Below are 26,665 nucleotides of genomic sequence, written 5' to 3' on the forward strand. Positions count from 1 at the left end.
CCCTGGGGCACACCACTATTCACCTCTCTCCATTCTGAAAACTAATCATTTATTCCTGCCCTTTATTTCCTATCTTTTAACTAGTTACCAATCCATGAGAGAACCTTCCCTCTTATCCCATGAGTGCTTAGTTTGCTTAAAAATCTTTGGTGAGGGACTTTGTCAAAGGCTTTCTGAAAATCTAAATACGCTATATCCACTGGATCTCCTTTGTCCGCATGCTTGTTGACCCCCTCAAAGAATTCTAGTAGATTGGTGAGGCATGGTTTACAAAAACCATGTTGACTGTTTCCCAACAAATTATGTTCATATATGTGTCTGACGATTAGGTTCTTTTATGATAGTTTCAACCAGTTTGCCCGGTACTGGACTGAGGCTTACTGGCCTGTAGTTGCCAGGGTCACCTCTGGAGCTCTTTTTAAAAATTGGCATCACATTAGCTATCCTCTAGTCATTTGGTACAGAAGCTGATTTAAATGATAGGTTACAGATGACAGTGAGTAGTCCTGCAATTTCACATTTGACTTCCTTCAGAACTCTTGGGTGAATACCATCTGGTCCTGTTGACTCATTACTGTTTAGTTTGTCAATTTGTTCCAACAGTGAAGACCAATGCAAAGAATTCATTTAGGATGTGACCATGTCCCCTATTTGATATTGGGGAAAAATCTTTTTTTAAGATTGTCATAACAAAGGGAGATTATCACTTCAGAGATCTTGCCAAAATGGGAGAGAGGGATGGAGAAGCCACAATTTCTGAAGCAAGAAAGTTGGTACAAGTGCTGCATGACCAGAGCAAGAAAGAAAAGGAGACCCACAGAGACCTGAGTTGTGTGCGCCTCAATCTACCCATCAAAAAGAACAAGTCACTGGCTAAACTCCCACCATGTGGTGACAGTTTTGAAAAGCATGTCAGAAAAGCATCTTGGCAAACAAAGATTTGGATGTCTTTGAACATGGGTAAACCAGATATTGGATGACCCGTGCAACATGGACAGAAAATGTGGATGATGAATTACTTCCTGTATTCTTCACAGGCACAATGGCATCTGAGCTGCTACAAGACCTTATTAATAGCATCAGATTTCGCTGCACAGTCGCCTGTGTCTGTAACTGGAACAAACTTACCTGCACAGATTTGTGTATGTCAGGCAACAAAGACTCTAGTAACCCATCCACTCTAGACAGAGATTGTAATGAGGAACAAGATGATGATGACTAGAAATGTCATCAATGCTATTACACTTTAATGATACCTGTACACATTTTCAGATTTTGTTTTATCCTTTACATCATTGTGAAGCTTTGAGGTCACAGAGAAATCCAATTTTATGTCTTGAAACAATACATCGTCAATAATAGAAATGAATGCAAATATTTCAAAGACGGTGTCATTGTTTGTTCCCATTTCTATGGTAACAGCACCACTTGACAGCTCCACATCATACCTCATCTTAAAATAGACATAATAAGCTTTCATGTGTTGTATGATGTGCTGGTGTGTAAGGACTTCCCCAACCTGTCTTTGGTTCTGTTCACCCCAGCATGGCCGCTGGGATGATCATAGGCTAAGCTTAAGAGCTTCCCCCAGTACTTAGTTGGAACCACCAACTGTTTTTGCGGCTGCCATTCTTCCTGGTGTCCACCAGAAAGAATCTCCTTGTAAAAAGTCTTGTCATAACAACACACGGGATCGCGTTAGAAAAGGCTGAGAGGCGGTGGGGCGCTCCGTGCGCCGCCCAAGCTTTCTGAAGGCTGTCATCGGCTTCCTGCTCAGTCTGGAACTGTTCCCTTGAGGCTGGGGACACCAGTTCTTCCTGGACTGTGGACTTGGGCTTGGTCCCTCTGGAAGCGATGTAGGTGATGGGTGTCTCCGTGCTGGGAACCGCTCTCCGCTGGTGCACCAGGTGTTCAGGCTCTGGCTGAGCCTCTGGGTATGGTGTTTGTTGCTTCTGCCAGTCAAGGCTTGCTGGCGCCTTGGGTTGGGGTTGAAGATGTGGTTGCAATTGCTGGCACTGGTTCTGGTTGCTTTCCAGTTTCGGGCCTGGGACTGGAGGCGCTGTGGCTGTTTTCAGTTAGCCAGGGATCCGGGTCCACTACCTCTGTCTGGGTCTCTGGTAACACAGATGGGCCCTCTGTGGATGGCTCCGGAACAGGATGGTCTGGGAAGCTTTGCTGGCTTGGCTGCGTGTAACTCTATTCCTCGTCTTGGCCCGCCACCTGGTTGGCCAAGTCTTCCCCCGTAGCATGGGATGGGATAATTGTCATAGACTGCAAAAGTCCACATTCCTGACCAGCCTTTGTACTGGACAGGCAGTTCAGCTGTAGGCAAGTCTACGGCTTGTGACATGAAGGGGTAAATGGTCACTTGGGCCTTTGGGTGAGGAATTTGGGGTCCATGAAGGATTAGTGATAGCTGACACTTGTGCCCTCGTGTCTCTCCCCGCGGGTTTATACAATAAAACTAGCAGGATCTTAAAGGGGACAAGACATTGTCACATTATGTAAATACCATAATAAAATAAAAGATAACAGCAAACAAGTTGTTGGTTACTTATTCCTATGATTATTTTCCATTTTATATTTCCATTCACACAATCATCATACAAGTTCCTGTGAGATATTATAGTTACCAGCCAAAAGTTGCTTGTGACAGAATACTGGCCAGATACTCTGTACACAGAGTGGAGACCGAGTCCGTCACTGATGCTCCCTGGAGGCTGCAGCAGACCATAGACTCAAAGTCCTCAGTCTTCCAGAGTCCAGCTTATAGGGGACTTTCCCTGTGTTAGTTCATGGAGTTGCTTCATCTCGCTGTTGTTAAATCAATCAGAAAGTGGCTGGCTCATGTTGGCAACAGAATGTACCCAAAGTCTCTCATCTCACCCTTCTTTTTTTTTACAGGCTTTTAGTTTGGATTTAAAGTCTATAGGTCTTGCGTTGTCACGCTGCCTCTGGGTTGGATTGATTACCCGTCAATTGCAGGTGTGACTTCAGCCTGAACCTGGCTTTGATCTTCCTTCTGTTGCTTTGTCCTTTTCTTTTAGGGTGGATGCTTTTACTTTGTTTAGGGCTGTTGTCTAGGCTTCAGCCGTGGTAGTTGAACTTTATCTCATCAGGACAGGCTGGGGCTGGAGGTGATTCCATCATCCATACATGCCTCATCACACAATCTAAACATACTAATGAAGATTACAGCAAGGGTTTGCAAAAACAAAGGTTGAGGAAGCTTTTACAAAGTGACTGAGTGGAGTGTTCTAAAATGGGGTTTGAATTACAATATGGCAAACAGTGAACAGAAGTTACAATGTAGGCAAGTGTAGCGAATGGTGAACAGAAGTTACATTAATAAAGTGAACAATTAAAAACAATATCATTTATCAGTTCTACACGGTAACCTTCTTTCTGCCCACTCTCAAATTTTCCCTTCGCTCCAAGGGTATTTGAGAGGCATCTGGGCCTGGGGATCTTCGGTGTGATGGTGGTATAATGACTTGCACTCGGTTTGGGTTCTTTGGGCAGTTAGCCTTTGTGTCCCAGTTCATTACACTTAAAGCATCTTCCAGCTGACTGGTCACTGAGTCGAGGTGGGTTACTGGAGACTGGTGAGGTGGAAGAATAGGGCGTCTGTGGCTTTCCTTGGTTGGTAGGTGGGGTCTTCGGCTGCCCTCGGTTGTAGGGTTTATTGTCGGTGTGCCCTCTGGGGTATTCATTCCCCTTGACAGTAGCTTTTTTCTTTTCGGTTACTTCTATCCATTTGGCTCCAATCTCCCCCGCTTCAATTACCGTTTTGGCTTTTCCATCTAGGATGTACTTCTCTATTTCCTCAGGAACACCATCTAAGAACTGCTCCATTTGCATAAGGAGGTACAGCTCGTCCATATTGTTAACCTTTGTTCCTGATATCCAGGCTTCATAATTCTTTGCAATGTGGTAAGCGTGTCGGGGGAATGACACATCTGGTTTCCATTTTAGGTTTCTGAACCGCCGATGGGCATGTTCAGGTGTTATCCCCATTCTGTATCTGGCCTTGGTTTGAAAAAGTTTATAATCGTTCATGTTCTCCTTAGGCATTTCAGCCGCCACCTCTGCTAAGGGTCCACTGAGCTGTGGCCTCAGTTCTACCAGGTACTGGTCTTCAGAGATGCTGTACCCAAGGCAGACCCTTTCAAAATTTTCTAAGAAGGCCTCAGTGTCATCAACTGCCTTGTAAGTGGGAAACTTCTTGTGATGTGGAATGATCATTGGCGCAGGGTTGTTAGGACTGGCTGGAGCATGCTGCCTAGCCTGCGCTAACTCCAGTTCATGCTTTCTCTCTTTCCCTCTCTTCACTTTGTTTTTGTTGTTTTTCCAGTTCTTTTTGTTGTTTTTCCATCTCTCGTTGGTGGGCTGCATCTTTGGCTTCTTGTTCTCTTTTATAGGCTGCCTCTTTGGCTGCTTGTTCTCTTTTGTAGGCTGCCAGTTTGATATTTTCTTCCCTTTCTTTCAGCTCCACCTCTTTTTCTCTTTTTTCTGTTTGTCACCTGTGGTCTGCTTTTTTGATTTGTCCCTCTACATTCAGTTTTTCCCTGGAAGTCATGGTTCCTGTTTTCTTGTGTTGGGTGCCCTCTGGTGTTTATTGTCTGAACTGCTGTTCCTCTGCTGCCTGCTTGGGTTAGCCTAGCAGGGTGCCTTTTTTTTTTTCCTTCTTCTATCTAATCTTTCACGTGTAAATTAAAACAAAAAAAAACCTCTTTGATATGCAAATATGTTCTACTGGTGTCGCTGACTCACAGCTGGAGTTCTATTGTTTAACAAAAGACCCTTGTTACCTTAATGGCTCCTTGCCTTAGGCAATCTCTGCACAACCAGAAAGGAGAAAAGAAAGAAAAAAAAATTCTCTGGCTGCAGTTTAAAAAAAAACAAACCCTTCTCTCTGCTTACAAGCAGCTAGAAAAGAAAATTAATGTTCCTACTGGCTTTTGGATTCCATCTATCCCACACGCTGCCGCCATGTCATAGTATTCTTTCCCAAATCTGAACCTTAGCGTCCAGAAAATGATACTAGCATGAATCCTCTAAGCTTAATTACCAGCTTAGATCCTGTAGTGCTGCCACCAACCAGAAATTCCACTGTCTGGTACACTCTGTCCCCCCAAAACCTTCCCTGGGACCCCAAGACTCAGATTCCTTGAGTCTCACAACAAATGGGAATAAATCATTTCCCTCCCTAGGTTACCCTGGGAGACCCTTCTCCCCCACCAATTCCCTGGTGAGTACAGACTCAATCCCCTTGAGCCTTAACTAGGAAAAAAATCAAACAGGTCTTAAAAAAACAAACTTTTAATAAAAAGAAAGAAAAAACATAAAAATTGTCTCTGTGATCAAGATGAAATATTACAGGGTCTATTAGCTTATAACAAATGGATAAACAGCCTTATCCAGGAAAAATACAATTTAAAATATTTCCAGCAAACTACACATTTGCACATAAAGAAAACCAAAGAAAAAGACTATAACCGCCTTTTTACTTACTCACTATTCTGAATAGATAAGAGACTGTAGCAGGGAGATTGCGGAAACCTGGTTGCACCTCTAGTCCTGCCTCTGCTCAGTGAGGTGGCAAAATCTGAAGACAATACAGAATTACTCAAGGTAGTTAAGTCCAAAGCAGATTGTGAAGAGTTACAAAGGGTAACAAAACAGCAGATGAAATTCAGTGTTGATAAATGCAAAGTAATGCACATTGGAAAACAGAATCCCAACTGTACATACAAAATGATGGATCTAAACTAGCTTTTAGCACTCAAGAAAGATCTTTGAGTCGTTGTGGATAGTTCTCTGAAAACATCTGCTTAATGTACAGGGGTAGTCAAAAAAGCTAACAGAATGTTAAGAACCATTAGGAAAGGCATAGATAGTAAGAAAGAAAATATCATGTTGCCTCTATATAATCCATGGTATTCCCACACCTTGAATACTGTATGCAGTTCTGGTCACCCCATCTCAAAAAAGATTCTGGAATTGGAATATGTACAGAGAAGGGCAACAAAAATTACTAAGGGGATGGAACAGCTTCCAAATGAGGAGACATTAAAAAGACTGGGACTTTTCAGCTTGGGAGAGAGGTGACTATAGGGTGACCAGACAGCAAATGTGAAAAATCGGGATGAAGGTTGGGGGTAATAAGAGCCTATATAAGAAAGAGACCCAAAAATTGGGACTGTCCCTATAAAATCGGGACATCTGGTCACCCTAAGTGACTAAGAGGGAATATGATAGAGATCTATACAATCTTGACTGGTATGAAGACAGTGAATAAGGAAGTGTTATTTATTCCTTCATATAACACAAGAAGGAAGGGTCACCCAATGAAAAATGAATAAGCAGCAGGTTTAAAACAAACAAAAGGAAGTATTTGCCCAACACACAGTCAACCTGTGGAACTCATTGCCAGATGTTTTGAACGCCAAAACTATAACAGAGTTCACAAAATAACTAGATACGTTCATGGAGGATAGGTCCTTCAATGGCTATTAGCCAAGATGGTCAAGGATGCAATGCCATGCTCTGGGTGTCCCTAGCCTCTGAGTGCCAGAAGCTGGGAAAGGACAACAGGGATGGATCATTCAATGATTGCCTGTTCTGTTCATTCCCTCTGAAGCATCTGGCACAACCACTGTCAGAAGACAGAGTACAGAGCTGGATGGGCCTTTGGTATGACCCAGTATGGCTGTTCTTATGTTCACCAGGACTTTCTCAATGCTGACACTAAAGAATACTATAAATGACTAGAGGTCAAAGGAGTTACATTCACAGAGGTTGTATCCTTTGCATGAGGCAGGCCTTTTCTGCCCACTTCTCATGGTACTACTGATGAAAGCTCAGCATTCTGTCAGTTCTTGAAAAATGTAGGTGATGTCTCTTATTTCTTCAACACGTACTGTCTGTCCGTTAAACTGTCCAATTCCTCAGATAAATTTATTCCTGAGTGCATAATGCCAGTCACACTGGTGAATGTGCTCCCAGTTGTCTAACTCAATGTTTTGCAGCACTTTGGGATAATTTTGGTATGAAAGATGTAACTTTATATAAAACTATGCTATGTTCTGTAGGTCCAAAGTGGTTATTACTATATGCGTGAACTAGTGTTTTAAAAGGGAAAAGGATTTTAGTGTGTGTGTTTTGACTGTTCATGTTCTTCAATATCACCTATTCAGTAGACTCTAGAGCATGTAGCAGGCTCTCAGCAATCTGAGACCTAAAACGTCATTATTTCTTGAAATAACCGACTATAACCCTGATCCTGCAAATGCTAATGGTCCCAAGGTCTGGGAAGTACAGGAGTTTCTAGTCACTGTGGTATGTAATGAAGTATATTTTACAAACTGCAATACACTTACTTATGGATAACATAAATGACAGCCTTAACTTTGGATTTCCATACTTTTGGTTTTTTCGTAAAACTGGTACAATCGTTATGTTAATATTGATTTAAAAGTATCAGGGAGTCAGTAGCAGCTGGCCCATAAATAATATGTTTTACTGGTGATACAGAACTAGTCTTAAGAAGTGAACAGCTGCTGCTGTGGGATATATTTTTGGACTAGAACAGTGTGGTCTATTGGAGACATCTGAATGAAAATGGCAACACAGAGAATTTTGGCCCTCATGTATCCAGACAGTCAAAGCAATAGCATAGAAAGTAAATGATGTTTAAAATTAAAGCTCTTAAAAATTGTTCTAAAATCTGCGCCTAAAAATAATTCAGTGCTATGCTACATTAAACCACAAGAAAACTCCTCTTATGTTGAATTTTTTGCAGAAATTCCTGAGTCACAACTGAGTCTTTCTCTGATTCTCTAGTGAAATAACAAGTACTATAAGTTGCTGTTTTTACTGTTGCATTGATGAGTGGGTGTCACTTTAGACTATATTGTGTCTCCCACTGAAGAACAATGAATAGAATGAGTGTTGATTATTAGGCAGTACTATGAAACAATACATTGAAAAATATCCTTGCCTCATTTGATTTTTCCCTCCAGTCAAACGGAATCATTTTACTGTATTTTTCTCTACTGCTGGTCAGTTATATGATAAAACTGTAAATGACATTACTCAAAACAAACCCATTTTTCACTCTATACAGGGACAATAAAGGGCTACCATATTTGTTAAATCTACCCTGGTTGGTGGGTTATTATCTTTTTATAGCCATATAGATTATACTGGAAGTCCCAGTGACAACGTAGTAATTTTTGTCACACAGCACTTTTTTCATCAGCCCTTGTGCTGTCGTCATGAAACACATCAGAGGGTGACTGTAACGGGATTCACTCACCACTCTGGCACCTTCTGCTGGCTGTCTTGGGGATTACCTCTACATGTTAGTGTGCCCACTTCAGGTGGTGCCTTGCTGCCGTCGCTCATGCTCTAGGACCTGCATCTCTCAAAGGTCTTTGGTATCCTCTTCAGCATCACAGCCCTCCAGCCGTGCCACACACTGTGCTCTCCCCTTTCAGGGGACCTGCAGTCTGCTGTTCAGCCACTTCCCTTAGTGGCTACTGTAGCAAATTGTCTGGCCACTTCCTCATGGCCCCAGCATCCTCTTTGCCGTTGCCTCAGGGCCTCAGCCTGCAAACTCCAGCAGCCCTCCAGGAGCTGTTTCTCACTCTCCTGGTCCCTACTAGATGCACTGCTCTGTCCAGGGTGCTGGCAGTTCTCTCACCCCTCCAGAAACAATCCTTCCTCCAGGGCTTCCAGCAGAGAACTGCCCTCCTCTGCCTTGCAGCTCCCTTTTTATATGGGCCTGCTTGGCTCTGCTTGGCTGCTCCCTGCAGCCCTTCTCTGATTGGCTGTCTCCAGTGCAGCCTCCCTAGGGCTATATTAACCCCTTAGAGCCGAGTGCGGGGCAGGCGCCCCATCACAGTGGCTCTCACTCTGAGTGCCACACTCATCACAACAGCGCTGCTGAAATAAATACTGCAGAAGAGATATGCCAAGTGTTCCCCTCCTCAGTAAATCAGATCTCAACCTTGCTCCAGGTATGTGGAAGCTTGTTCTGCTTTATCACTAAAATCAGTCACACAACTTGCAGTCATTGATCTTACAGAAAGTATACAGCCATGCACCTCTGTGTACAGTATCTAAGACAAAAACCTGTATATGTCAGGTTGAGCTTTTAAAAATCAATATAATAATCAAACCTATCGGTCAAATGTGTTTTTGGTGTAACTCTGTAAGAGAGAAATGTTATTGGTCATAAATGTTGTGTATAGCTAGAAAATACTGGCAATAGAACGACGGGGGGGGGGGTCAAGAGAATTATTGTAAGTGTTCAGTGATATAAATCTTTTAATTTTTTTGTACATAGTTTACTAGTTTATATTCAAGTAACAATATATGGCCTGAGTGCAATGTATTTGTTGTGTTGGGCTTTGAAAATTAATTCAATTTTTAAACCGAAAAAAAGCTAAATGATTACAATTATTTATTTTTTTATTTAACTGTGTTTTCATATTTTGTTTCAGTAATACTAGTTCATGGTTTTCCAGAATGTCCCAGAACATGAAACACTGAATCAGGCACCAGATATTCTGTCATTGCTGCTACTCGTTTAAAGAAAAAGACATTTATATATTAATGTACCATTGTTTAAAAAGCTTCAGAAGAGGAGAACGCTCTTTAAACAAATATATTTTTCTCTAATAAAGAGTTGAATGAATGTTAGAAAAGAAGATTTAGTCACCAGATCTTTCAGAGGTTCCTGGCCCCAACAAAGCCCATAGAAGTCACTATGAGCTGCAAGTCCTCAGCACTTTTGAAAAATCAGGCTATTAATTGTCAGAAGCAATATGCACATACCGTGCTGGGCTTAATGAATTAAAAAACAATAAAGTCTTGCATTGCAGTGAAGTTTCTGTGTGGACCACAGAACAGCAGTTCTATACTCAGAAAACAAAAGAGGACAAATCAGCATATTGCAGCCTTCAGATTCTAATACCAAACACACTAACTAGACTGTGCAGAGCAGATCTTAGTGGGACATTGCAAATGGATGGCACATCATTTTTAGAAGAATGGCTTAAACTAAATATAAATATAGGAAAGCATCCCCAAAAGGTGTGTTAGATGATTTGTCTAGCTCTGATTTTCTAAAATTCATCATCATATAGAGTTCTAATACCTTTCCTTTGCAGACTATATTAGTATTTATGATTTTACTTCTACAACAATAAACTGGTATTTTAAAATCCTCTTTTTTTTATATTAACTAGGAACCGCAGGTAAAGTACAGATGCATAGACCTAGCTTTAACCATCAGAAATCTGCAATTTTGATTCTGCAGAGAGCATTGCAGCTTACCTGATGTGTCCGAATTTGATTATTTCTGATTAATTTTTTTATGAACCATTTACCTACATTGCATGCTCATCTATATCCATGAGTCTGAGCAGTATCTCCTGCTTTCTTTCTAGGATTGTGGAAGAAGGATATTACAGTGAGCGAGATGCTGCTGATGCTGTTAAACAAATCCTGGAGGCAGTTGCTGTAAGTATTAACTAGGATCATAGGCTCAGCAGATAATAATCTTTCATTTATTTGGAATAATTGCTTAATAAGTACACAGGTGCAAAAGAAGCAGCTGTTCCTTGTAACTAGTCTATACATTCATTTCTATAATAACTTTTCTATCAATCCCTTGAAAGTAGTGACATCTCAGAAGCAAAAGTGACTTTAAGTGACACCAATATATGCTATAATTCATCTGCTATAGTTGAATTAATGTTCTTTATCACTACCCATTTTCAAAAACCTGCAAGTTCAGTATAGGTCATTTAGGACAGAAAATGATTTGAGATTGCTGGCCCTTTTGTAGTCTTCCATTCAAATTTTTGTGAAGTACATCGCTATCATTTATTTAGGATTCCTTTTTGTACAGAAGAGAATGCATTACCTTTCCATCCAACATTGAAAGACTAATGGAATGAATGAATTAGTAAGATTGCAGGGCGTGTTAGGGAAACTTGAATGGGAGTTTCCTGCAGAACGTAGTCATGAATAAAGAGGTTTTGCTTTATTTGCAATCGCTGTCTGACAAATCATAGAATCCTAGAATATCAAGGTTGGAAGGGACCTCAGGAGGTCTAGTCTAACCCCCTGCTCAAAGCAGGACCAGTCCCTAACTAAATCATCCCAGCAAGGGCTTTGTCAAGCCTGACCTTAAAAACCTCTAAGTTAGGAGATTCTACCATCTCCCTCCGTAACCTATTCCAGTGCTTCACTACCCTTCTAGTGAAAAAGTTTTTCCTAATATCCAACCTAAACCTCCCCCACTGCAACTTGAGACTATTACTCCTCATTCTGTCATCTGCTACTGCTGAGAACAGTCTAGATCCATCCTCTTTGGAACCCCCTTTCAGGTAGTTGAAAGCAGCTATCAAATCCCCCCTCATTCTTCTCTTCTGCAGACTAAATAACCCCAGTTCCCTCAGCCTCTCCTCATAAGTCATGTGCTCCTGCCTCCAATCATTTTTGTTGCCCTCCGCTGTCCTCTTTCCAATTTTTCCACATCCTTCTTGTAGTGTGGGGCCCAAAACTGGACACACTACTCCAGATGAGGCCTCACCAATGTCGAATAGAGGGGAATGATCACGTCCCTCAATCTGCTGGCAGTGCCCCCAACTTATACAGCCCAAAATGCCATTAGCCTTCTTGGCAACAAGGGCACACTGTGAACTCATATCCAGCTTCTCGTCCACTGTAACCCCTAGGTTTTTTTCTGCAGAACTGCTGCCTCGCCATTTGGTCCCTAGTCTGTAGCAGTGCTTGGGATTCTTCCGTTCTAAGTGCAGGACTCTGCCCTTGTCCTTGCTGAACCTCATCAGATTTCTTTTGGACCAATCCTCTAATTTGTCTGAGTCCCTCTGTATCCTATCCCTACCCTCCACCGTATCTACCACTCCTCCCAGTTTAATGTCTTCTGCAAACTTGCTGAGAGTACAGTCTATGCCATTCTCCAGATCATTAATGAAGATATTGAACAAAATCGGCCCAAGGACTGACGCTTGAGGCACTCGGCTTGATACCAGCTGCCAACTAGACATGGAGCCATTGATCACTACCCATTGAGCCCAATGATCTATCCACCTTGTAGTCCATTCATCCAATCCATACTACTTTAACTTGCTAAAGTCAAGAAATAACACATCCACTGCTTTTCCCTCATCCACAGAGCCAGTTATCTTGTCATAGAAGGCAGTTAGATTAGTCAGGCATGACTTGCCTTACTGAATCCATGCTGACTGTTCCTGATCACTTTCCTCTCCTCTACATGTTTTAGAATTGATTCCTTGAGGACCTGCTCCATAATTTTTCCAGGGACTGAGGTGAGGCTGACTGGCCTTTAGTTCCCCCAATCCTCCTCCTTCACTTTTTTAAAGATGGCCACTACATTAGCCTTTTTCCAGTCATCCGGGACCTCCCCCGATCGCCATGAGTTTTCAGAGATAACGGCCAATGGCTCTGCAATCACATCTGCCAGCTCCATTAACACCCTCGGATTCAGCACATCTGGCCCCATGGACTTGTGCTCATCCAGCTTTTCTAAACAATCCTGAACCACTTTCTTCTCCACAGCGGGCTAGTCACCTCCTACCCATGCTGTGCTGCCCAGTGCAGTGTCTGGGAACTGATCTTGTTTGTGAAGTCAGGCAAAAAAAGCACTGATTACATTAGTTCTTTCCACATCCTCTGTCACTGGGTTGCCTCCCTCATTCAGAAAGGGTCCCACACTTTCCTTGACTTTCTTCTTGTTGCTAACTGTTCCTTCATGTATGTTGACATGTATGTAGAAGTCTCTAAACAAATCACATACAGCCTTAGGGAACTGCTCAATAGAGAACATACAAGCAAGATGGATTATGGGCAGACAAGTAGTTTAGGTTGCAACAAAATGTCTAGTTAAAGCTAAATTCTCAGCCCTCTCAAAAATAAACATGCAGGGTCACCCCAGATGGGCACCTACGGGCCCAGGGTAAAGTTTGTGGCACAAATGTAGTCATTTGGTCAAGGAGTTCCCAAAGACACAGCCTTCTTCCCCATATTGTATACTCCTAAAATTTCAATTTTCTTATAATCGTTTCTTGTGCAGAAATATGGGGAAAAAACTATAGGCAATAACCACATGAAACTTCCTCAGCTCCCTGGTCTGTCCCTGCTGAGATCTAGTGTCCAGTACCAAAACAAGGCTCTGAGTCAAATTAATAAGTTGCTAGACTTTATTTCTGGTTCCACGGAGTACCGTAGCAATAGTGAGATCACTGCAGTCCTGCATGGTCCAAATACCACTGTATACAGGCTTCCAGCTAGTGTGGAGTGAGAAAGGGAGACCGAGTTCCCCACAAACATAGTGTGGCTTAGAGAAAGCTGTCCTGGACTAGGGGCCAAGAGACCAGTTCAAGTTTCGTCTTCTAATCGCTGCTGTTAATTTCTGTGCCATTAATAACTCTCATATCCCCCTATCAGCAAGAACAGGATGCTTAGCAGCTCCAAGAAGCCAGCCCAGGCCCCCGCAAAGATGTTTCTGAATCAAACCCCTTTCACTACACTCACTTTTTCTAATGGTGAAGTTAACATGCAAAAACATGTTTTATGTGGAATAACATTCCAGACACTCCACAATGCCCCATGTGCCTTGTGTTCTTCTAGAAATGATATTGTCAATTCCAAAAGCTCAGATATTCTGCAACCAGAAAATATAACATTAAGGTTCCACTTACAAGATCATTAGTGTAATAAGAAAAAACAAAACACCAATTTTAGAAAACCAGGCAATGCAGAGTTAGTGATTGTCACTATGCACCAGTCACACAACTTTAACTCTGCCTCCTTTGATTCCTGCCCGAAGGAGGAGCTCAGCAGCACCTTATTCCTTCATAAGTGTTTTTTTGTACAGTGTGATCTCTGCCAACTATTTGCAACTACTTCCCAGATCAGTGGTGCACCATAGACCACTGTGATGGCCCATGGAAGTGCATTGATAGGAAAGATGATTTTGGGTTGTGATGGATATACAGAAATTGATGGGACAGATAAATCACTGTGCTGTTTCCTGTTGCCAGCCCCATGAAGGGCAGTTACGTTGACACTTCCTACTTACCACAACCTTAACTGAATTGACTGGTTTTCTTACATTCGTATTTTGCTTGTTATAGTACGCTGATGCTTTTAAAGGGGCTTAGAATTCAGCATTTCCTAGTTTCCCAACATCTAAGTTTTTGAAATTGTCCCCTCACATTCTAGAAGGTTACAAGGTTTGTAAAGGGCACTATGAAGTGCCTGGAACCTTAACTCCACCTTAACAAAGATTTTATTTCCTCTGTGTTTATAATAGAGTGTAGCTGAGACAAGACAATTCACAGGTCTAGATTGCATAACAGTTTCATAGAAATTGGGGTGCTCTGAGGATTTCCTCATTTTTATTGCATTAAAATTGTCCTGGAGCTTTGTTGAAACACACTTTTACTGTATAATAACTTCAGGTCTTCTGCCTCCTATTAAAGATTCTTAACATTGGGAAGGTGATGTATTTATCCTGTAAGCAATGAGCTAAACACCCTTTTGCTTGGTAGATATGCAGGGCTTCAGGCTCCATATGAAAAATTTCACTTGTTTTCTTGGATTAACACACAGGTGTCTGGGCAGCAGAATCAGAAGGGGAAGCAGAGAAAAGAAAGGGACACAATACAAAAAAATGTGGTGGTATCATAAGCCTCTTTCCCAAATCTGGACCTTAGCGTCCAAAATGTGGGTGCCTAGCATGAACCTCCTAGTTCATCACTATCATAAGCCTAACTCCCAAATCTGGACCTTAGCGTCCAAAATGTGGGTGCCTAGCATGAACCTCCAAGCTTAATTACCAGCTTGGATCTTATCTCGCTGCCACCAGACAGGAATTACAGCGCCTGCCTTGCTCTGGTCCCCCCAACTTTCCCTGGAGGGACCCCAAGACCCAGAAGCTCTGAGTCTTACCGGCAAGGGAAATACTCCACTTCCCTTCCCCCTCCCTCTCCCACCCAGACTTTCCTCTCTGGGCTAACCTGAGAGTATTGATGCAATCTCTTTACATCACAATACCAAGAAGCATATCTCCTCTATTCCACAAAGAGACAAACCCCAAATACAAGGAAACAGAAATGATTCTATCTCTCTTTCCCCCTCCCACAAATTCCCTGGTGCTGCAGAGCTTATCCTCCGTAGATCTAACACAAAGAGAATTCCCTTCCCTTTCGTTCCTTAACCTACCCAGAAAGAAAAACTCAAACAAGTCTTAAAAAGAAAACTTTATATAAAAAAAAAAAAAATGAAAAAGACATAAGAATATAAACTCTGCATCAAGATGACAATACAGGGCTATTGCTTATAAGAAAATATGAATAAACAGTCTGATTCAAAAAGATATCCAATTTGAAACATTCCAGCAAGTTACACACATGTAAATACACCCAAAACAACATAAAAGCCTATATTGTTTTTCTACCTGTACTTACAAGTTGGACACAGAAGATTAGAAGAAGAAAGAAGCTTCTCATAGCTGAGAGACAAACAAAAGACCCAGAGTCCAAAAATTCCCTCCCTGACTTTGAAAAATCCGGTTTCCTGATTGGTCCTCTGGTCAGGTGTTTGGTTCCCTTTGTTAACCCTTTACAGGTAAAAGAAACATTAACCCTTAGCTATCTATTTATGACAGGTGGTCATCTAAGTTTCACAAGAATTGACAAGTTCTGCTAAAACTAGATTTTGCCACCCATATTCAGTGAAGCTATTCACTGAGGGTGAAATCCTGCCCCCTTTTTGAAGTCAGTGGGAGTTTTGCCATTGACATCACTGGGGCCAGGATTTTCCTACATGATAAAAGTGAGATAATTGGGCCTGCAGAGATTGTCTTGTCTACACTTGCTTTTAAATAAGCCAAGTTAAACGCTAGCTTCACATTGTTTTTCTGTTCTCTGTAGATAGTGCATTTCTCTGAAAACAATTCCTTTTCAGCCTGATAAATACAACTCAGTAAACTGATTATATTGATTTTTCTTTCTATACCTCTGGTGTGTGAAATGGAGGCCAAAGTACTGCAATTTTGACCATTCAAAAGAAGTGAATTTTCTGAGTGCATATCGTTTCCAATCAAAAGATGACATTTCTAAACGCAGTCTTCGAAGTAAATATAGGTTAATAAATGTTATAAAATATGAATTTTGCAGAACAGTGTTTTGATTACTGTTATCAGAGGATGGGTCCACAGATTAGATGTCCTTGTCAATGAATAAAAGTTAAATCTTCAGATATATGTTTTATGGGAAACTAGTCTGTGGAATCCTTTGTTAATGCAGTTATTGGATAGCAAGCACTACAGTTGGCCGGATAGTGGGGAAATGCATTTGTGATCGTGTTTGTGAAATCTGATTCACTATGTGCTTTTCCTGGTTTGTCATCCAATCAGACAGCAGAAACAAAAATACGTGACTTTTTTATGAGATGTAATAAATATTAAAAAACAGTAGTGCTCACTTTGAGGATAATATCTAGGTTAGACTTTGGCTGGGAAAGCAATTGAACAAAGTATCATCAGCAACTAATTCTGAAAAAGTGAGATCAGTTTGTGGATTGTTCATCAACAGAAAAATGGGCTAAACTCACTGAATAAGATTTTTTTCTTGTATATAATTTATCCAACTGTAGAAAATACACAGAACAAAATGTTCTCTGGAAACAGAGCAGGATGGAAGGGAAGACCACGCATGTTTAAAACGAAATATATTTGTCTAACATAAAACTGATTTAATGGAATAAATCATGTATTACTATAAATTATTCAATGTACTATACAAGGGGATTTATGTGTGTTATATTATTAATAAATGTATGCAGTGTTTAAATATATTATAATAATAATCAAAACACAATATATAGCCCATGACCTGGCTGCAGGCCAAGGAGGCCCATTAGTGGCTCAGGGTGAGGGTGAAGACCTGAACTCTGGGGTGGTAGAAAGAAGACAGTTGAGGCTGTAGAGGAAAACTGATAAGTGGAGTGTAGGTGGGGTAATAAATGACTGAACTACTTGTTTCTGTGGTTTGGGAGGATATGCAGTTACAACAGGGCCTCTCCTGTCACGAGAGTGGCCAAGGCTACATGTTCTGTGCTGTGCCTCTGGCACAGCACAAAATCTTGGTAAGAAGAAGAGAAAATACAGACTGGCTTCCATTGTTCAGTGTTTTAGGGGGATCCAGGGCTTCTGTTAGTTCCAGCCTTCCTCTAAATGTGATGAATTTGTAGTGTGAATCCATATCCTGTCCTCTGCAAGAATAGCAGCATTCCTGTATTGTACATAAATTATTCTGCTGCTCAGCACTATTTGCTATATTTTAAGGGATAAACAGTCTGGGATCCCCAGCCCTGATTACTGAATGAGGTACAGGTGATTCCCCTATAAAGAGCAGCTGGAAGTTGCAGAGAGGGGAATGCTCGGGAAAGCAGAGACTGCTAGGAATGAGATTTGGGACAATGACCACAGGGACTAATGGATGCATAAACAGGGGAATCTCAAGTAAGAGCAGAGATGTTTTTACCTCTTTATTTGATACTGGTGCAACAACTGCTGGAATATGATGGCCAATTCTCATGTCCCTAATTCAAGAAGAATGTTGATAAATTGGAGAGGGTTCAGAAAAGACCCATGAGAATGATTAAAGGATTAGAAAACATGTCATAAACAGATAGTTAAGGGTTAATGTCTCTTTTACCTGTAAAGGGTTAAGAAGCTCAGTAAACCTGGCTGACACCTGACCAAAGGACCAATAGGGGGACAAGATACTTTTAAATCTTGGTGGAGTCTTTTAAGTCTTTGTTTGTGCTGTTTGTTTTGTTTTTGTTCTCTCTTGGGACTAAGAGGGACCAGACATGCAACCGGAGTTTTCTCCATTCTTTCTAAAACAGCCTCTCATGTTCATAATAGTAAGTACTAGCTAGAAAAAGCGGATTAGTTTTGTTTCTTTTCTTAATTTGCAAATGTATTTTGCTGGATGGATAGTTTACCTTTGTTTGCTGTAACTTGTATCTTAGGCTAGGGGGGAGAGAGTCCCTCTAGTCTATATAAGCTGAAGACCCTGTAAACATTTTCCATCTTGATTTTACAGAGATAATTTTTATTTTTTTCTTTCTTCAATTAAAAGCTTTTTTTTTTTTAAGAACCTGATTGATTTTTTTTTTTCTTGTGTAAGACCCAAGGGGTTTGGGTCTGAACTCACCAGGGAGTGGTAGGGGGAAAGAACAGGGGGGAAAGGTTAATTCCCCTCTGTTTTAAAATCCAAGGAGTTTGGATCACAGTGATCTCTCAGGGAAAGTCTGGGAGGGGGAATGGTTTATTTTCCCTTGTTTTAAGATCAAAGGGGTTTGGGTCTTGGGTCCCCCAGGGAAGGTTTTGGGGGACAGGAAGTGTACCAAAACCCTATATTTTTGGTTGGTGGCAGCGCTATCAGATCTAAGCTAAGAATTAAGCTTAGAAGGGTACCTGCAGGTCCCCACTTTCTGGACGCTAAAGTTCAAAGTGGGAATAATACCTTGACAACATGCTTTACAACAACAGACTCGCAAAGATTAATCTATTTAGCTTAACAAAGAGAAAGTAATGGGGTGACTTGATTATAGTTTGTAAGTACCTACATGGGAACAGCTATTTAATAATGGGCTCTTCAGAAAGGTATAACACAGGAGTTGAGTAAATATGGGCAAACATAAACTGGGATGCAGCTGCTTAGAAATACCACAGATGTACCTTTCCACCACAATCCCCACTTCATCTGCAGCAGCAGCCCTTCAGTGTGGTACTGTGAGACTTTGCAAGTGCTCTGGACTTAATACCAACACAGGTAATGCAGTAGATTTGATAGCTAGGCTGCCTCTGAATGAGCTTTAATGCTAATGTCAGTTTGAGGAAACAGGACTAAGTAAAATATATATGTCTGTGCCATCCATGTCCCTGCGTTTGCAGGCATTGCTCTGCTTGTACTTAATAATCCCTGCTTTGTACAGTAATTTATACCATGGCAAATCGCTGTCTGTGTGTTTAATTCTCCCCCCTCTCTTCCTCTTGGAATCCATCTTGACTCATAGGAGTTAGGGTGTGGGGAGGAGAGGAACAGGGACAAAGGCAAAATGGAGCAGATTCTGCCTTCCACTGAAGCTTGGCAAGTCAGCCCCAGCCCACAGCAAGTGCTGTCATTAATGAGATTGGTCTTAAACAGGCAAAGCCCCACCCCCATCACGTAATATCACTAATAACAATAGCAAACATCTCTACACACTCTGCTTCCTACCCAACTGCAGAAATGCAGATCATCCTGGGTCCTTCCTGTCACCTCTTCATTGTAGAGTTCCTGGGGGTCTGGCGCAAGAAACTCCTGAGTGTGCCCCAAAGTGACATATGGGCAGGCATCAGCTCTGTGTGGATACTTCCTTTGCCTCTAGTCTGCTGAGGCTGCCTTACTTCCTCTATGACCTCTTCCTCCTTCAAAAGGCCATTCAGCAGGAAAGTGTGGTCTGTGCTTGGGGTGGGGCCAAGTATCCAGTCAAACTCTTTGTAGAATGGGCATGATTTTGGTAATATGCCAGGTGTGGCGTTGTGATCCTTGACTTTCCTGTACATGATCTTCAGGAGTCTGATTTTTCTCCTGCAATGAGATCCTATCTGCTGAATTCTGCTGTTGCCAGCTGTTTGGAAATTCCCTCTTAAAACTGCTGATTTTCTCTACATGATGGGTGTAACTGACCTCACACCAGAGGGTCACCAGAAGCTTGGTGTCAGTTTCTCACCAGCTGGCCGCATGATGGGAGAAGAATCTCTCAGATGGCGTCTCTGTTCAAATGCTGTGGAAGCGCAGAAGAAATGTAGTAGCCAATGTGGAGTTTAAACACCAACCCAATTCAGGTGACTTTGGTGCAGAAGAAGGGGGGAGGTAGAAAGGGAGAGGATAAGAAAAATTGACCCAGGTGGAATTGTGGGAAGGCATTGGAGGAGTAATAGTTCCTGGGTATTTTTACCCTGCATCCTCACTGTAAAGTAGGTGTGTTGCCAGCCCAGGAGGCAAAAACTTGGCTCAAACCTATGCCTTCAACCTTGTATGTTAATCTGGGTTTAAGGCACCCTCAAACCTGGATGGGAGATTTTTCTAGTGGGGTTGGAGACTCAATAAGCCCTACATTCTTCCATTCCACTCCCAGGAATGCAGACCACTACTAAAGTCTGTTGGTCTTTGAGTTCAAGGAACTTGGAATGCACTTAATAGCATGCCACATGCTGATTGAATATAGTGTATTTCCCTTACACTGACTAAACAATGTGTTATGGGAATGGCCAGTTGTGAAAAGACTAAATGACTGGGCTAGTATTGTTTGAAAGCCCATTCACCATAGTTAAGAAGTGTGAATTGGTGTTTGCTTGCATAACCTTTACAGTGGTGACTCTTTGCTCACTTCATGCTGCTTTCCAATCTTTTATGTCTGCAGACTGAGGCACTCTGCTTTTAATATAGTCTAAATTGAATTTATGCACTCAGTACTGTGACTGTCTTCCAGCACAATATATTTGTATGAGCTACTTTTAAGTGAGACAATTACTTTATGGACACATTTCTGTTCACATCAAAGGGTACTAATTAAGTGGATTCTACAGTATTTAATTGTTAGGTCCTTTTGGCAAAGTATGATTGTGTTTTGTTGCAAAAAAGATGTTGCCAGAATTTGAAAGACTGAGGACCAGGTCCTCTACTTCAATAAATTGTTTGTAAGTTATGTGATGTCAGTTGAGCTGTGACAGTGTACAATAGCTGAGGATCTGGCCTCAGAAGAGTCTGAGTAGCCATTCCTCCACTGTGTACAAGAATGCCTGCGTTTATCAAGTCGTAATGTACAGGCAGTGGTTGAGCTTTGATATCTTTCACAAAGCAGTCTGTATCTAGATCTTTGTGGCAACACTTGAGATACTCTTACAACGAACACAAAAGGTCCAAAACAGAATTTTGAATCTACACTTCAAGAATCTGCAATACATAAACTGTGATCTTTTGTTGCTGAGCAACTTGCTGCTGTTGGTTCTGAGCCATTCACTCATTCAGGTCCAGGTTGTTCCCAGCAAGGCAGGCTCCTCCTGACTCTCCACCTTGGTGTACCTGAAGATCTGGGTGACTCAGGCTTCTCCCTTCATTAGAGGGGGAGATCACGCTCACATTCTCCATCACACGTGACCATGCACTCTTCAGGGTCCCAGGCACACCACAGGGCAGGCTTGAGTCGGGTGCAAGAAGTCCACAGAGTTTGATGCAGTTCTCCACACCTCTCCTGGGCAGGAGTTCCCTGCAACAGTTTCAGCAGGCCCCTCAGGCCTCTCCCAGCCTGGCCAATCATCCTTTTATAAACAAGCAAAGAAAAATAGTCCCAGTACAAAACTCAGCAGTCGTGGGCAAAGCTTTCCTTCTTCTGGAGAGGCTCTGGCAGTCTGCAATCTGCAGAGGTCCTGGGCTGGCCCTTTCCCTCAAGGACTCCAGGAGCAAAGGACCAGAGGTCTATTCTCCTCTCTGGTCAGCCAGCAACTGAGCTGCTACTCCTCTTTTAACTACCACTTTCTTAACTGACAGTGAGTACAGATTTAGTGGGGCTGAGTGGGCCCATAACAGCTCATTAGCCCTTGCTGGCTCAGTGTAGGGTTGGTATACCCCATCATGCAACAGTACAAACTTTGATGTCCTGGACAAGTGCCAGTATGGATAATAACGTTCTACTGGCCTAGGCTTCTCCCTGTATTTTCTGTTGGATAAGTTATTGTTCACTTCTAGGGTTACCATATGTCCCATTTTGGCCAAGACAGTCCCTTTTTCAAGCCATGTCCTGGCCATCGCAACTTTTTTGGCAAAACTGGGCATTTGTCCTTTTAACTCTTGCCAACTGGACAAATGCCCAATTTTGCCAAAAAAGTGGAATGTGACTCCTAGCAGGGCACAGAGGAAAATGAGGAGTGAGTGGCTTGGGCCGGGCCAGCCCCGCCTCATGTGTTGGCAGGCAGCGGGGGTGGCCTCATGCTGGCCCCAAGTGGAGGGTGGCGGAGAGAGAGGAAGGCCTTGGGCAGGGGTAGAAAGGCTTGGGCTGGCCCCACACACCAGGAGGGGAGGAGAGGAAGGTCTCCTAGACGGCCCTGCGCGGTGTCCTGTTTTCTCTTTGGGAAAATATAATCGCTTCCTATTCTAAACTGTTTACTGATGCTGTGTTTATCCTGAGAAAGGGCTGCATGGGCATGAAGTGATTGTCTGTCAGTTTAATATGCAAAGTGCCTCAACGTGGAACATACTGTAGACACAGGATTATTTATTACTTTAGTGCCAGGCTGCCAGCCATGACTTGAGCACTTCATGTCTAAGGGTATGGCTACACTTGGCATTTCAAAGCGCTGCCGCGGCAGTGCTTTGGAGTGTGGTCAGAGCGGCAGCGCTGGGAGAGAGCTCTCCCAGCGCTGCACGTAAACTACATCCTTTACAGGTGTAGTGTGCAGCGCTGGGAGCTGTGCTCCCAGCGCTGCCGCCCTGATTACACTGACGCTTTACAGCGCTGCATCTTGCAGTGCTCAGGGGGGTGTTTTTTCACACCGCTGAGCGTGAAAGTTACAGCGCTGTAAACTGTGAGTGTAGCTAAGCCCTCAGATTATTTGTCCCAGTATATACAGCTCAGCACCCCAGTAATTCTTTGTAGTCTGGGCTCTGTGTCTGTCTGCAGTCCTCCTTCTAAGCTTCTGATGTGTGTGCTTTCATAGGGAAATTTCTACAGATACAACTTTGTCATGCGCTGCCAGCAGCAGTCTGTTTCTCTTATAGATTCATAGACTCTAGGACTGGAAGGGACCTCGAGAGGTCATCGAGTCCAGTCCCCTGCCTTCTCTTTCTCCTTACAGTCTCTCACCAGATTCTACTCACTGCATTCTCTAGCTCTTTTCAGTCTCCTGAAGCACTTGTCAGTGAAGGAACTCAATATGAAATTTGAAGAATAGGACAGATATTTCCTATAAGCCAGCACCCATCTCCTAACCACAGGAGAAGGACTGAGAAAAATCCCTTGGAACTAGTATACTCCGTAGAAGAGGGAAAAGAACCATTCCCAAGTCCGCCTGCTGCAAAGAGAAAGTGTGGCAAACACTCTGTCCCCTGGCTGCTTAAAGAAGACTAGAAATCCCTGCCACTGGCTCATCCTTCTCTCACTCCCCCTTGGCCTTACGTGGATTAACAGAAAGACCCTCCTGCCCTGGCAGCTCTCCACCCTAAGCATAATAAGAGAGAGAAAAAAATGACACACACTCCTGTGTGTGACCAAGCATTCACTTCTCATTTGGCCCTAGATAATTGTACTGTTACAGCTTACAAGGGTGTAATGATGCTGCCTTTGGTGGGACAGTTCTGAGAGTATCAATTCAGGACAGTTGCTCAGAGCAAGGCAGTTACAGCCCAAGGCTGGGGTTTCTTCACCTCTAAGGCACACCAAACCGGACAGACAGAGAGGACTTTGGTTTTACCCCACTGGCTAACCATAAGTCACACAAGCAATTCCCTTAGACCACGGGTCAGCAAGTTCTGGCACGTGGCTCACCACGGTAAGCACCCTGGCGGGCCGGACTGGTTTGTTTACCTGTCACGTCCGCAGGTTCGGCCAATCGCAGCTCCCACTGGCTGCAGCCAGCACATCCTTCAGCCCATGCTGCTTCCTGCCACCCCCATTGGCCTGGAGCAACGAACCACGGCCAGTGGGAGCTGTGATCAGCTGAACCTGCGGACGCGGCAGGTAAAGAAACCAGCCTGGCCCACCAGGGTACTTACCCTGGCGAGCTGCGTGCCAGAGGTTGCCAATCCCTGTCTTAGACACTCCAGTTTCCCAGTATCACCACCAGTGCCACTCATTATGGGGACAAACGGTTATGAAAACCAATGCTCCAGTAAAAGAGAAAAGGTTCTCCTGATCCCAAAGCACCAAGCCCCAGACCCAGATTAATATATAAATCAGATCTTACCCACAAATCACACTGTTGCCAATCCTTTAGAATCTAAAAACTAAAGGTTTATTCATAAAAGGAAAAAGATATAGATGAGAGCTAGAACTGGTTAAATGGAATCGATTACATACAGTAATGGCAAAATTCTTGGTTCAGGGTTGTAGGAGTGATTGGAATAAACTGCAGGTTCAAATTAAATCTCTGTAGTACATCCACAGCTGGGATGGGTCATTCAGTCATTTTTTCAGAGCTTCAGTTTGCAGCAAGGTCCCTCCAGAGCAGTCAGAAGCAGGATTGAAGACAAGATGAAGGGGTTTTCAGGGCCTTTTATATTCTCTGCCTATGGAAGGACCCCTCTTTGTTCTCACTGTGAAAAATCACAGCAGAAAGATGGAGCTTGGAGTCACATGAGCAAGTCTCATGTCCATGCATGACTCAGTTTGCAGGCCGACGCCATTGTTTACATGTTAGTTTGAACGTTTCCAGGAAAGCTCAGATGTGGATTGGCATCTCCCAAAATTAATTATCAGTTAAGTGTTTCTTGACTGGGCACTTACTGAGAATAGTCCCTTCTCAAGAAACTGACCAAATGCTTCACTGAGGCTACTTAGAATCAAAATACATTGAGATAGAAGTACACAGCCAATATTAATAACTTCTACTACAAAAATGATACTCACATACAGATAGCATAATCATAACCAGCAAATCATAACCTCTTTGTAGACACCTCACACAACCACCTTTGTACAATATTTGCTGCAGATATATAACATTGGTGGCAACAATGATCCCAGTTCATGTTGTTAATGTCACAATGGGTGTAACTGGTAACCTTGCAGTGTATCCACGCTGGCTAATATAAATCTGTTAATATGATATACAGAGCACACCCTCCAGCTGCTGCAGTGCCAGTGCATTGTTGGTATCTATCCAACAGTGCCAAACAGAGGCCCTGAAGCAGGTGTTTATATAAGTAGCAGTCCACAGCTTGGGGTCTGTGCCAACCTTTTTTTTAAAGGTGAACCACATAAATAAGCATTTTTCAATACATAAAATATGTATTTTGTAAAATGAAATGGCATTAGTATTGCATACAAATGTTTTTCTGAAACCAAAAGATACTTAAGATTTCATGTGTTGCACTTTATAAAACTGAAATCTTGTATGTATAACACTGCAGATGGTTCAGAAGCTCAAAATAATGTTGTCAGGAGTACAGAAGATTTGTTGCACTGTGTGCTCAGTGAAGAGGTTACAGGAGCATTGTGGGCTGTGCTGGGAACACCAGTTGCAATAGAATAGTTATAGTGGAAGTGGGTTTGGTCTGTTCCATCATTGCAGAATTACAGTGTGACCCAATATTGTGGATTTTTGGTGTTGGAAACACATGAGGTGCCAGTGTGAACACCTTTTGTGGTTTCGATGAGGTGTGTTACAAAAGGTGAAAATTTTCTAACTTAGACCTAGTTAGTGAGGAAATAGGAGCAAATTGGTCCAGTCACTCAGATGGGTCCAGCCATCCATTTCCTATGGGCCCAACATGTGCTTGGTGCCATACGTTTACCTGGAGATGTTTTCTGAGAGGGTGCCCTAGTGGCCTTCTGGCTTTGGGGCCAGCTGGCCATTCCCTCTTTTTGAGCTCTTCAGGATGTGCTGCTCTGTGCTAAGGTGTTCCAGTTTAGTGAAATATTTGAGAACATGCTAGTTTTGTCCTCCACATCATCCCTAGGGCATGTGTTGGCTCTGCCTGCGGTCAAGCATTAGGAAGCTGCATAAGAACAAATGTGATGTAAATTAGGCTTTTTATAAAAAAAAAAAAAAAAAAATATTAACAGATTTGGATTAAACTCACAAGAAGGCTCAAGATCTTTAAAAGTTTTGTTAGGATGGTGCAACGATCCAATAGGCTCTGGGTTTTATCGGCATTTTAGGTGTGTTCATCATAGACTGTAAATTACAGTGTTCTCATACATCTTAAGGAGTCTCCTGACAATACTTCTATTCCAGTGGCTCTAAAGTAAAGCGAGTGTAAATATCACAAAGTTGCATTAATTAAAAATCCAAATTATTTTTCATTTACATTCTATTGTGTTTCCTTACAGTTTTATTAATAGGAACTTTTAATGAAGCTAACCTTTCATTATTTGTCAGAAGCTGGGAATGGGCGCCAGGGCATGGATCACTTGATGTTTACCTGGTCTTTCATTCCTTCTGAAGCACCTGGTATTGGCCACTGTCAGAAGATGGGATACTGGGCTAGATAGACATTTAGTCTGACCCAGTATGGCCGTTCTTATGTAGTTATGTATTTGGGAGAAAATATCTTTTTTTTTTTTCTTGTTGAATGGAAATAAATAGCAATAGCAGTGAATGAATACCAAACCATTAACAAGACTTGAAATGTCTAATTTTGACATTACTTACCTGGTTTAATTTATTTTACAAATGTGCGAAAGTCAGTTAGATTTGGATGAGTAATACAAATTTTACTTACTCACAGGAACACCACAATACTTCATTGACCTCAAGCTATTCAGCTGACTGGAACCACCATGTTGAATGTTGTCATTACAGCAAATAATGCCCCTGACAACTGAA

At 42.4% G+C, this 26,665-nt stretch overlaps 1 protein-coding gene across 2 annotated transcripts in view; it reads left to right on the top strand.

Moving 5' to 3' along the window:
• The window catches only part of CAMK4 (calcium/calmodulin dependent protein kinase IV), a 305,065-nt gene that overhangs the window by 186,829 nt on the left and 91,571 nt on the right, over positions 1–26,665 (top strand). For both annotated transcript variants that reach the window (XM_075067151.1, XM_075067152.1), the window contains exon 5: positions 10,458–10,530. In XM_075067151.1, the coding sequence (XP_074923252.1) occupies positions 10,458–10,530 (73 nt within the window). The remainder of the gene's footprint in view (positions 1–10,457; positions 10,531–26,665) is intronic.

This window comes from Chelonoidis abingdonii, chromosome 6, assembly GCF_003597395.2.
Source record: "Chelonoidis abingdonii isolate Lonesome George chromosome 6, CheloAbing_2.0, whole genome shotgun sequence".
NCBI classification, from domain to species: domain Eukaryota; kingdom Metazoa; phylum Chordata; order Testudines; family Testudinidae; genus Chelonoidis; species Chelonoidis abingdonii.